The sequence below is a fragment of the Bombina bombina genome, chromosome 4 (assembly GCF_027579735.1).
Source record: "Bombina bombina isolate aBomBom1 chromosome 4, aBomBom1.pri, whole genome shotgun sequence".
In the NCBI taxonomy this organism is placed as follows: domain Eukaryota; kingdom Metazoa; phylum Chordata; class Amphibia; order Anura; family Bombinatoridae; genus Bombina; species Bombina bombina.
Window position 1 is genome coordinate 623376508 of NC_069502.1, and position 14201 is coordinate 623390708.

The following is a 14201-nucleotide window of genomic DNA, read 5'->3' on the forward strand; positions in this document are numbered from 1 at the left end:
AACCAATAACCTCTAACCCGCCATTAACCCACAACGCAATAAACCTATTAAACTATTAACCCCTAATCCGCTAAACCCACACAACGCAATAACTAATCACTACGCACCCTAACCTAACACCCCCTAAATTAACCCCATTAAATAAATTAAAATAAAACTAAATTGCAATTAAAATAAAAAACCTAACATTACTTTAAAAATAAAAATAAAAAGTTTAAATTAAGCTAAAATTACATAAAATAAAAAAACTAAAATTACAGAAAATAAAAAACAAAATTATAAAAATAAAAAAATTATATCTATTCCCTATGAAAATAAAAAAGCCTGCCAAAATAAAAACACCCCCTAATCTAATACTAAACTACTAATAGCCCTTAAAAGGGCCTTTTGTAGGGCATTGCCCTAAGTTAAACAGCTCTTTTCCTTAAAAAAATACTAAGTCCCCCCTAAAACAGTAAAACCCCCAAACCCACCAAAACGGCCAAAAAAAAAAAAATTTTGGAAAATCAAATCAGCCAATAGGATGAGAGCTACTGAAATCCTATTGGCTGTTCAAATCACCCAATAAGGTATGTCGTTGATCGTACAAAGAGGATACATTTTTTTATTTTTTAGATTATGGTTATAGGCACTCTTAAAAGAGCTGAATGCCCTTTTAAGGGCAGTAAAAGAGCTGAATGCCCTTTTAAGGGCAATGCCCATACAAATGCCCCTTTAGGGGCAATGGGTAGTTTAGGTTTTTTTATTGTTAGGTTTTTTTTTTGTGGGGTTTGGTGGGTGGGGGGGGTTTCTGTTAAAGGGGGGACTTAGTGTTTTTTTAAGGAAAAGATCTGTTTAGCAGGGCAATGCCCTACAAAATGCCCTTTTAAGGGCTATGGGTAGTTTAGTATTAGATTAGGGGGTGTTTTTATTTTGGGGGTCTTTTTTATTTTCATGGGGATTAGGTATAATATTTTTATTTTTGATCATTTTGTTTTTTATTTTCTGTAATTTTAGCTTTTTTATTTTCTGTAATTTTAGCTTAATTTAAACTTATTTTTTTTAAATTTTTAAAGTAATGTTAGTTTTTTTATTTTAATCATAATTTAGTTTTTTTTTTTATTTATGTAATAGGGTTAATTTAGGGGGTGTTAGGTTAGGGAGCTTAGTGATTTGCTATTTGTGTTGTGGGCTTTAGGGGTTAATAGATTTATTAGCATTATTGCGTTGTGTGGGTTTGGCGGATTAGGGGTTACTAGTTTAATAGATTTATTGCGTTGTGGGTTAATGGCGGATTAGGGGTTAATAGTTTTAATAGGTAGTGTGCAATGTTGGGGTTGGCGAATTAAGGGGTTAAAACTTTTATTAGGTAGTTTGCAATGTGGATTAAGGGTTAATAGTTTAATTAGGCATATTGCGTTGTGGGGGTTGTCGGTTTAGGGGTTAATACTTTTATTATTAGTTCCGATGTGGGTTAATGACGGATTAGGGGTTAATATACTTTATTAGTTCTTGCGGTGGGGGACTGCGGTTGACAAGTATCGATATTGTTCATGTGTTAGGTGTTAGTTATTTTCAGGAGGTAGATAGATATTGCGCATGTGTTAGGTGTTAGTTACTATTCTCAGGGAGTTACGGTGTTCACATGCTCAGCGCAAGGCTTGCTGCGCCTGCCTAAACGTGGCGTGGTGAAAATGGAGTCAAATTTCTCAGTTTTTCCCGCGCAAGTCCTTGCGCTGAATATGTGATACGCGGTTCTATGTTAGCTTATGGGAGTAAAAATAGCGGACGATGGGTGAAATATACGTGGTATTACATATGCGGCGCCGTATATGTAATACCAAAATTGCGTAAAAAAAACGGCGGCGGCTTTTGCGGGTGACGCTGCATATGTAATGGAGACCATTATCTGAATAAAACAGCACCCCTTTAATTATATTATAACAACAGTGCAATAATAAAATGTTCTAATATTGTTATGTCCCTTTAAGAAGATTATGGGGCTAAAATCACAGCGGTTTTATATTTACCACCATCGGTTTTATATTTACCACCAAATGTAAGCTGATATTTAAAGTTAAATAAATATTAACACCAGTTCAAAGTTTGTATTAAAAAAAAAAAGTATTATCACAGGAATACCAAGAACAAACAATTTATTTTTTTCATCTGGACCAGAATGTTATCCTTACTATTCATTACCCTAGAAAACATTATTTTTTATAATTTTGTTAAGAATTTGTGACCCCTTAATTAGGTACTATGTTCCCCTATTACATAAATACACATACAACATCTCTGGGGTATAAAGGCTGCAGCTTATTTATTAACAAATTTAACACAACGAATAAATATAAAACATCATAAATACACTGTATTATAACTACCCATGGGGCTTGCCAAGTTATTATCACTTCTCCACTTCATTTTACCCTTCCACAATTCAACCTCTCCTGTCTCCACAGGAGGTACCAAGCCCCTAGTTACCACCCAAACCAGGCAAGCCCCCCGCCACAAGGACAGCTCACAGCCGGACACCGCCAAGCCCCAAGGCCTATAATACCTCTTCCTTCAATTGAAATTGAACAAATGGAGGCCAACCTCGTTCAAGTGTACCCCATCCTTTAGGAAAAAACAGCTACCAGACACTCCCTCAAACTCAGCGTGTCGTATAGACACCCCCCCCTGCTCTTCACAAAGCTGCTGATGATCTGATTCACTTTTATACGAGAGGCATCCAGCTTAACTGGGTCCCATGCCGACCTCCAGGACACCCTAGGCTCTATTTCCGACCATATCACAACCAAACCCGGAAACAAATCTAATAATCTCAACAGGTCCCTCTTTATTCTATCAATCAACTCTTTCTTAGAAATGAAACCCAAATCATTACTCCCGGCATGAATCAATAACACATTGGGGGTTCAAATAATCTAGCGTATTCTATAACCTTCAACAACACTTGGTCCCACCTTAATCCCCGCACCCCAAACCACCGGATGTGGACCACCTCTCTATCTAGGCCCAGCTGACTGCCATTATCTTTCACCATTGCCACCCTTCTGGCCCAGAAGATGTAAGAATGTCCCACGATCCAGCACTCCAAAGGACCTAAGGAGGGAAACAAAAACAGCACCTACAAAACCAGTTCCTGTCTAACATACTAAATAAACCTATCCGAAGCCCACCTGCCAATCACCTTAATTCTATCATCAGAAATTCCAAGCATTCTGGCCTCAGTGGCAGCACCTATACAAAGAAATGGTAACAAAATTCTACGGCAGACAACCCTAATACCGTCAACACTTTCCTCATCACTGCCAAAAATTGGAAAGGAGACAGAGTGTCCCCATTTGCATGGATCAGTAATGTGCCCCCACCACCCTGCCGTACCTGTATAAAACTAAAATAAGACATAACTGGGCAACAGGGCCCCACTATGGCCGACACCTGGATCACCCTCCCCACCCCAACTTGATCTGTCTTTGACTTCTGCAACAAGAGGAATAGCCTACTGTCCTGAAACCACACATCACCCATTTGGATCCCCCCCAACGTCCCTCCACGTGGCTCCCACAACCTCAGATACCCAGAAAGCTGAAAAAACGCAAGCACAAACGCCAGTCGGAAGAGAACCACTTCATAATTATCTATACATACATTTGGTAATGCCTCAACCACCTTCTGCAACAAAGAAAATATTAGGGCCATCGTGCGTCCCTAGAGACCACCCTCCTACAAAGCCCTCTAGCAGACATTCTGACAAAAAGGACTTTGTGATGTCCTCCCAACCCAAAAACTTGCACAAAAGGCTAAGGCTGCTAGCCTAACCATCGATCTCAAAAACCTCCCCAACCAACATCTACTCAACAGCACATCTATCCAGGCTTGGCCATAAAAGGCCCCCCGCTCCTCGTACACCTGCAACCACTCCAACCATACCTGCAGGTATGCCCTCCAAGTGCTTCCCGGCAAAGCCAACCTCACCATTCTCAACTGTCCGGAAAGGCCACCTTCCACAGAGCCTCTGGGCACCTCGCCCCCACCCTCTTCTGCCTCTGGTGCCAGTTTCCAGAACCTGTCCCACTGAAAATGGGAAAGGAGAGTCAGCAATGCCATTCAATTTACCAGGCCACATGCACCCCTCTAAACAACACATTGCACTTCAAACACTCCAACACAAACAATCTGAGAAGAAAAACCACTGGTGGGGAAGAAGCAGTCAAATTGTTAATCGCCATTACCACCCCCCATATTGTCTGTATGAACGTGACCTTCCTATCTCAGATGTCCCCCGGCCCAAAGAACCAATGCAACCAACAGCGGGAACAGTTCTATGAAAACCAAATACTTGGTTAAGCCTGCTTGCCGCCAATGTTCAGGCCAGGAATCCGAACACCACTTACCTCCAAGGAAGGCTCCAAAACCATGAGTCCCGGATACATCTGTAAACAGCTGAACATCTGCAGAACCCCCCATACCTTACTGAATCAAGGACTTACCATTAACTCCTCCAAGAATTGGAGCCAGACCAACAGGTCTGCCCTCAATGGGCTAGTCAGCCTGATGTGGTGAAGGGACTCCTGCCACCCCACCATTGCCAATGACCACCTACGGCAAAAAACCCTCCCAACCGGGATAATCCTGCACGCAAAATTCAACTTACCCAGCATCAACTGTACCTCCTTCAGAGTCAACTTCCTTTTAGACAAGGCCCTTCTCAACGTCTCTCTCAAGTCAATCACCTTCTTAATCGGGAGGCTACATTCCATACTCATCGAATCAATCTGGATCCCCAGAAAACTCAATGACACCACCGGACCTTCAGTCTTGTCGCTCGCCACCGGGATGCCAAACTCCATGGCCTTTCAAAGGTCCCCATCAATTCCTCACAAACCTCGGACCCCGGTGGACCAACAAACAAGAAATCATCCAAATAATGTACTAACAAGTTAAATCCTGAAACTTGCCTAACAACCCAATCAACAAAGCAACTAAACTTCTCAAAATAAGAACAGGAAATAGAACACCCCATGGGCAAACAGAGGTCCACAAAATACTCCCCGTCGAACATACACCCCAACAAATGGTGGCAAGCCGGATGGACTGGGAGCAACCTGAAGGCAGATTCAATATCAAACTTGGCCAGTAAGGCCCCCTTGTCAAGCCTTCCTCACCAAGTCCACTGCATTGTCAAATGAGGCGTACCGCACCGCTGCCATGTCCCCTTCAGATATGACAAATGATGTATCATCCGAAACTGGCCAGGAACCTTTTTGGGTACCACCCTAGAGGTGACAACCTAAGGTTGGGCAGCGGTAATTCCTGAAAACGGGCCAGCCATTTGACCCAAACTCACCTCCTTAGCCAACTTGTCCCTCAGCACCCCCTGGAAAATCCCTGTCAGACCTCAAATTCTCCAGAGCCGGACTCCCCACTTGCTGCCCAAACGGAATCCTAAAACCCAAGCTAATCCTGTTAATAACAACTCTGCATCCCTTTTTTACCCCTCACCTTAGCGTACTGATCTAGCCATGGCACCATCTTTCTGATGTACACTGGCGTCTGTGCCCGGAACACCCACCTCCCCTGGTTTAGCTCCGACCCTGCCCTTCCTAAAGCATTTTGCATAGGAATGTACACCTCCGCACCCGGAGCATTCATGTTTATATTTGCACAATGTCCCGAAGCGGCATTAACCTTCATTAAACTGAAAGCATAGCCCCCTTCCGGATGGCCACCGCTAAACCGTTTCCAGCGTTGCTCCCCCACGCTGGGCCCACTGAAACAAAAGGGCTGCCCCCCGCAATAGAGTCATAATTTCCAGCCAGATTTCCCATATCCCTCTCGTCCCATTTCATGTCAGACTGGACCGCTATTCTCTGATGAAACTGCTCATCGTACTGCCACCAGGCCATGCTCCGATATGTCCGATAAGCCACAGAAATCTCGTCCAAATAGCAGAACAGCGCCGAACCCTGATCCGGATACTTCTCAGTCATCACACTCGCAAATATGTAAAATGCCCTGGACCAGTTAGCAAACGTCTTAGGTAACTTGCGGTACCGCTTCTTCCTCTCCTCTTCTTCCTTCTTTGCCGTATCCCCTTTTGCATCTTCCTTCACTTCCAAAAATTGATCCAACGGGAGGAGGAAAAACTATTCCAAAAACTCCCTTCTTAAATTTTTTCCTTCACTTAATTCGTCAGGTGCAGACCAGGGGGGGCCAATGGAACACAGGCATGGCCTCATAAAGGCCTCCTCCGTCACCTTCAAGGTACCTGGGATCACCCTGCCCGGTGGGATCCCTAGGTTTCCTGCTGCTGATGTAGCCTCCCCTGCAGCCTGGCCGCCTGCCACTTGAGGCAATCCAGGCATTACCTGGGCCCGCTCCCCCATATTGCCCCTGGACCCGCCCTCTCGGCCACCAGAGACTGCTCCACCTGCGTCAACAGTTCCTTGTGTCCTTTCAACAACACCGTCTGCACACCATCCACACCTTCATTCTTTTTGCATTAGTCCCCCCCCTGCCTGCAAAGGGGGGGAAAGAAGGGGGCAGAGCAAAAGAACAACACATGCCTAGTCCCCCCCGCAAGGCCCACTACCCGCTACAGTTGCTATATAAATATATATATATATATCTTTTTATATAATTTATTTTTTCCTAGTATATATTCAGGGGACACCCCCCCCCAGGTATAGCTAACTCCCATAACCAGCTCAGCACGCTAGGCCCAACACTCATCCCATAACCACCACCTTAAAGGTGACCCACATGGCTTATACCGGGCCCTAATCACCTACAGGCCTGCACCTGCTTATCCCCATTACTCCCGGCTGCAGCATGATGTATATGTCAGCCGGACCCCCCTGCTTCACCTGCCACTCTCTAATTGCCTCTTATACCCGAAGCCATCCCCCATTACTCCTTCCACACTCAAGCCTTCCCTTCAGTATCCCCTCCAGCAGGTGCACGCAATCCTCTTTTCCCGCCATCCTGCCCCCATCCATTACCCCTGCAAAATGCTAACTGTTGAGCCACATTAAAAGCCCCCACATCATCTACCGCCACACACTCTGCCCCCCACAGGATCCCCAATCTTCGATAGCCCAGTGGCTTACCTTCCTCCACCGACTGGACCTTTGCAGGAACCACCGGCACGGCTCTCCCAGACCTGGTCACGTGGCCTGCACGCTCCTCCATCCTCTCCCCGGTACTGGTTGGCTGACTCTCATCATGTCCGGATCCTGCCCTCCTGTCTCCCGCGTGGCACCATCCTGGCCGCACTGCTCCGCAGCCGGCTGTCCACTAACCTTCCCTCCTTGCCAGCACCCGCTGAGGACGTCCTCTCCTCACCGGCACTTCGGGACTCAGTCGCTCCGGCGGCCCTGGAGCGCCTCGCCGGCCTAGCCGCAGTCCGGGATCACCACCTCCTCCAATCTGCTCCGCACCTCCTGGTACCGCACCTGGCCACCTGCAAGCTGGGCCAGCAACCACTCCAGCCATGCTCCCTGGCCACAGCTGCAGCCACCATAATCAGCTCCCAAAGACTCTCCATGGGCCTGTGACACGTCCCCGGATGTGATGAAGTGGGAAGGAGTAACAAGGTTCATCCCACTGTCAGGTCCTGATGCGAAGAGGGGGATCACTTCCTGTCTTGACTATTTCATCTCGTCTGAGAGATCCACCCCCACCCGTGACCATCCGGTTTCCACTTCCCTGCTACGGGGTCAAATGCCCCTCTCTTTACTTTCTGTTTTTTTTTTAATATTATTAAAAATGTTTGTTGTATTTTATTGGCATTTCTTTCATAGAACTTTCTTTATATTATTTTAGGCAACAAAATATAGTCAACAATTGGAAACTTCTTCTCATCTATTTTCACTTCAGTACAAATTCAAGCTGCAATGAAATACAGTAAAAATATAAACGTTCCTGGAAAATAGAGATATATGCTTGACTTAATGAAGAAAAGGTCAGGTTACGATATCTAAAAAAATAAATAGAGAAGGAATAATATAATACAGTGTACAGTTGCTTCTATAACACCTAGCAATGATTAAAAATGCCATGGCTATACAGTTTTAGATTACAATGGACCAGCTAGACCAGAGCTTTTCAAACTTTTCATGTTGGTGACACACTTTTTAGACATCATTTCACGACACAGTAATTCAGTTGTACTAGCAAACGGAGGTTAAACTAACTTGTTTTTAGAAATACGGACACAAACATAAATGATATAATAATGAAATGTATTTACAAGTAACAATATGTATGTGCAAGAATTAAAAAAAAAAGTTTTAATAACAACAATAGCTACTTACTATTTTAATGGAATGTATGGGGTTGATGGGATGAAAATAGTTTCTGATAAAGGACACTCGCATTTCATCATCAAGCATTTTAAAAGCTTCCACTTCCTATCCATATATCAAGAACAGGAACAGCAATGCACTACTGGGAGCTAGTGGCAAAAAAATATAAAACACTTTGACTTCAGTTCAACGTTTAAGCTGCTGCCCTCAGAGCTCTGCGAGACCGTCTGACTACTGCCCGCATTGCAAGCACACTGCTGTCCCACTCACTGACTACACGTGCAGTCACGAGCCGATTGAGGAGACTACACGTGCAGTCAGGAGCCAATTGCCGCCAATGGGAATAGTTTCAGTTCCCGCTAAGCTGCGCCAATAGGTTAAGATGATCTGTGGGACCCACTAGGTAATCAATCATGTGTCAACTATGTGATATGCATAGCAGGGCAAACGGAAAGTAGGAAACCAAAAAAAATGTAAAAAGAATTTTAAATTCAAAACAAATTTGTGCTGAAGCAGGGACACACTTACACACTGCCGCCGACACACCTAATGTGTCACGACACACAGTTTGGAAAGCACTGAGCTAGACAGTTAAAAAATTACTTTTATTGAAAAAGAAAAATGCCACAATAAGTGAAAAAGTATATGCAAAAACATAACAGCCAGTAACCAGCTGAAAAGAATTCTGTGTATCCCTACATAATTCTTGCTGTTTACAGCACTGTATCAGGATGATTACAAATAGGTTTGCACCGATACCATTTTTTTAAGACCGAGTACAAGTACCGATACTTGTTTTCAAATACTCGCCGATACAAATTACCGATACTTTTTTTTAATGTCATGTGACAGTTTATCAAGCACAATACATACTAATTATTTAAGAGTCCTTCTTTATAATTATGAAGGACTGTAGCTCAAAAGACATTATGAAATAATAAAACAGGTTTTATTTGTCACAAAGTTCACAGAACATATTTAGAAATAAAAATATTACAATAAAATATATTAACAACAACAATAAATAACAAATATAAAATTGCAACCAACCAAAAGTGCCATACAGTAAAAAATAGAACAGAATACTGTTTAATCATGGTGAACAACACTATGGGCTAGATTACATTTGGACTGGTAAGCTTTACCAATCCCTCTCATTACAAGTCCTACTCCATTAAAGGCTATGGAGTTGGAAATGTGAACAGAGCATTGGCAAAGCTTACCAATCAAATGTAATCTAAATCTAGTCCTATAATTGCAGGATGAGTGTTCATTGGGATTAACTTAATTTTTCCTATGAGTACTCTTCTGCAATTTTATAAGCTAAGATGCTTCCTCAGAGTACAGTATGTTTTGGAACATAATTGTGCAAGATGAGAACTAGCAGTATAAAAGGCAATCTAGCAATAAGAAATAATTTTTCAAAAGTTAGTGGCAAGTTCTTTTTAAGGACAGAACAGAAGCATCTCTGCATGTTCAGCTATAAGTCTGTTTTTGCTATCAGTAAGGAGGTTCAACTTTCCACACTACTGCATGGGGCAGAAAGATATTTTCAGGCCATTTTAGCCAGAGCTGGAAATCTCAGTTTATTAACTGCCCAGATACTTCAGGGGTTTGTCTGAAGACGCAGTACAGTGATCTCTCCTACAATAATACAAATAAGAGCAATTTGTATTGGTAGTAGAACAGTAGTAGACAATTTTTAGTTTAGTCCTCTACTCCAGCTTTAAATGAAATGGGAACATGCAGTTTGAAAAAAACACCACAAGATAGCATATGGGTAGTAAGTGGAGGTATCGGTTTAAGTATCGGTGCATTTGCACGAGTACAAGTACTGATGCAAAACTTGGGTATCGGTACCGATACCGATACTAGTATCGGTATCGGTGCAACCCTAATTACAAATGTATTGCCAAACAGATTAGTAATGCTAATATTGTTTATCTCTTAAAGGGACAGCAAATTGGAATTTATGTAGCACACACAAAACTTGCCTTTTCTGAAAATGACTTAATCCTTCTTTTTTTGGTAGAGATCAAAGCACTGCAGGTGCTGTCATTTTCTAGTGACCTAAAAAGCATACTCCATATTTTTTACTTTACTTGTCAGCTCAGCATTAGCTGAGTCTGTAACTAGTATAGAGTTGTTATGAGGGTAATACACAGGGGCGCTCATTTGAAGGGTAGTGGGAAGTGGCAGAGACAGTAGTGTATTATGTGGTTTAAAGGGAAAGAAAATAAATTCAGGAAACTTAAAGGGATGTTAAAGCCAAATTTTCCCTTTAAGATAGATCAATCAATTTTAAGCAACTTCTAATTTACTCCTATTATAAATTTTTGTTCATTCTCTTGCTATCTTTATTTTAAAAAATGAATCTAAGCTAAGGAGCTGGTCCATTATTGGTTAAGCACCCTGGATAGCCCTTGATGGTTAGTGGGTACATTTAGCAGCAAGCGCAACCCAGGTGCTGAACCAAAAATGGTCTAACTCTAAGTTTACATTCTTGTTTTTGAAATAAAGATAGCAAGAGAACAAATAAACTTTGGTAATAGGAGTAAAATAGAAAGTTGCTTAAAATTGAATGCTCTATCTAAATCATGAAAGAAAAAAAATTAGATTTAGTATCCCTTTAAACTTTATTTGCAGCTTTAAAAAAATGTCCTTTTGTTTGACTATTACATTTCAATGCTCTATGCAGCTTAGTTCTGTTACTTTGTAGCATTTTTATGTTATACTCACAATGGTGAATGCACTCAACAGTGCTCAAAAACCATGGCTTGGAAATAGCACAATATTAATACTTTACAGAGCAAGGATGGAAGTGACAAAATCATTTAATGTTCTTTTTATTGTCATAATTATTATATTTCTCTAACATCTTTTTTTTCCATTTTCTATTTGCGGGTTTCTGCAAAACGTAGCTTTTTTTAACTTGCTGGATTCAGTGAAATAGTAACACTAAGCGAGCTGCTACTGATTACTTTTGTGCTATCTATGCAAATCTTCACTCATCACTTGTACTCCATACTCATGGTAACTAACACTCAGCTCAGTGGCATTGTAAGCTTGAGAGCCTCTCTAACTGTAGCTCACTTTGTATAAAAGTGCACTGATTGCGCTTAAAGGGATACTAAACCCAAATTATTTTTTCTTTCATGATTCAGATATTGTGTGCAATTTTAAGCAACTTTCTCATTTACTCCTATTATCAATTTTCCTTTGTTCTCTTGGTATCTTTATTTGAAAAGCAAGAATGTAAGCTTAGGAGCTGGACCATATTTGGTTCAGAACCTGGGTAGCCCTTGCTGATTGGTGGCTAAATGCATGCTCTATCTGATTCATGAAAAAAAATTGGGTTTAGTATCCCTTTAAAGGCAGAATGATCCTCTCCTTACTTAGGTTTGTCATATAATTGTAGTAATGTACAGTGTAAAGTCTTACATAATGTGTCAAATGTATTTTTTTATTGTATTGTACCCTTATGATTGTAATATACCACTGCATAAAAATGTTGGCGCTTTATAAATAAAGAATAATTAATAAAATAATAATGTCACAGTTTATGGTGAACATAAAGAGGCCCATTTATCAAGCTCCGAGTGGAGCTTGAAGGGCCGTGTTTTCTGGAGTGTTTCGCCAGAAACAGCAGTTATGAAGGAAGCTGTCTCAAAGACCGCTGCTCCCATAACCCTGTCCGCACTGCTCTGTGCAGGCGGACATGAATCGCATAAATCTACCCGATCGATGTACGATCGGGTTGATTGACACCCTCCCTGCTGGTGGCCGATTGGCCGCGAGTTAGCAGGGGGCGGTGTATGCACCAGCAGCTCTTGTGAGCTGCTGGTGCAATGCTAAATATGGAGAGGTATTGCTCTCCGCATTCAGCGAGGTCTTGCGGACCATGATCCGCACTGTCGGATCAGGTCCGCACGACCTTTGATAATTCGGCCTTATAGATGTATAACCCCAGTTTTAGTCAAATTCTAAAGTTATAACTGATTTTTTTTTTTCTTTTTCAGTTTGTCGTGACGATGTTCTGGGGGCTTTACCTATATGACAGAGAGCTAGTTTATCCAAAACTGCTTGATAATTTCATACCGCCCTGGCTTAATCATGGCATGGTAAGTGTATTTCTAAATGTATTTTATGTTAAAGAAACGAATATCAGATTGTCAATTCAAGTTCTTTAGGTGATGCATATTTCCAACAGAAATGTACGTTTTTTTTGTTATTCATGAGCTATTAACAATAAATGGGATTTGCAAGACAAAAATAAAATAAAATATTTACAATAATAAACAGCAGGATTTGAAAGTTTAGGCTAAATAATTATTACACAAATATATTAAAATATATTATATCGTGTTCCTAAATATATTCATTTGAGCAGTTCCCAAATTTAATTTTTAACCTTAAAATGTGAAAGCTTTTTTATGGTTTCAACTTTAAAAAAATCAAAATGAGAACGTTCTTACAATATTCAGCTTGGGAAATTTAGCTACAAAGGTAATCAGGACATTTGTATTGCTGCTGCTATTTTAGCATACCTAGTGCTAATTTATTAAAGCAGTACTGATGGGGGCTAATAAAACAAATAGAAATAAAATGATGAATGGGGTAAGGAAGAGGGATGAGAAAATGAGAGAGATTGATGATAGGGAGAGGGAGAGAATAGGGGATGTGAATGAAGCAATGAGGAGTTAAAGCTACAGTAAGTCAAAAATACACTTAAATGATTGAAATAGAACATTCAATTTTAACCAACTTTCCAATTAACTTCTATTGTCTAATTTGCTTTGTTGTCTTTGTATCCTCTGTTGAAAAGCATATCTAGGTAGACTCGGGAGCAACAATGCACTAATGGGAGATAGCTACTGATTGTTGGCTGCACATATATGACTGTTGTCATTGACTCAGCGGATTTGTTCAGCTAGCTCCCAGTAGTGCATTGCTGCTCTTTCAACAAAGGAGAGCAAGGAATTAAGCAAATTATATAATAGAAGTAATATTGAAAAGTTGTTTAAAAGGGTATGATCTGCCTTAATCATGAAAGAAATATTTGGGGTTTTATGCCCCTTTAAGGAAGAGGAGGGATGAGGAACTAAAGAGAAAGAGGGTGGAAGGACAGGAGAGAAGGAGACATGCGGAGAGGGATTAGGAGGGCTGAGAACAGTTTGAAAAGTTTGAATGATGACAAATTAATAGAGAGGAATGAGGAGGGGACAAAATAGGATAAGGTTAGGGAATATGAGAAAATGGAAAGACGAGTGAAAAAGTGAGAAGGGGAAGGCTGCCACTTAACAGTGAATTATCAGTTTATCAACGGTCTTCACTTAAAGGGACAGTCAACACCAGAATTGATGTAGTTTAAAAAGATAGATAAATCCCTTTATTACCCATTCCCCAATTTTGCATAACCAACTCTGTTATATTATTATACTTTTTACCTCTGTGATTAACTTGTATTAAAGCATCTTCTGACAGCCCCCTGATCACATGACTTTTTATTTATTATCTATTGACTTGCATTTTAGCCAATTAGTGCTGTGTCTGCCACAAGCTACGTGCGTGATCACAATGTTATCTATGGTTTACATGAACTAGCGCTCCCCTGTTGTGAAAAGCAAATAAAAAAAGCATGTGATAAGAGGCGGCCTTCAAGGGCTTAGAAATTATCATATGAGCCTTCCTAGGTTTAGCTTTCAGCTAAGAATACCAAGAGAACAAAGCAACATTTGTGATAAAAGTAAATTGGAAAGTGCTTTAAAATGACATGCCCTATTTGAAACATGAAAGTTTTTTTGGGATTTGACTGTCCCTTTAAAGTAGAATCTGCTTAGAAAAGCAGGGTCAAAATAAACTATACATTGAATATTGTGTGTTTCTGTCTCAAAATATACATTT

The 14201-nt window shown here is 41.1% G+C and overlaps 1 protein-coding gene across 1 annotated transcript in view; it reads left to right on the forward strand.

Annotated features, from left to right (window-relative positions):
• AIG1 (androgen induced 1) overlaps positions 1-14201 on the forward strand; it is a 717445-nt gene that overhangs the window by 397553 nt on the left and 305691 nt on the right. Inside the window, exon 3 of the mRNA XM_053710640.1 lies at positions 12317-12418. Coding sequence (XP_053566615.1) covers positions 12317-12418 — 102 coding nt within the window. The remainder of the gene's footprint in view (positions 1-12316; positions 12419-14201) is intronic.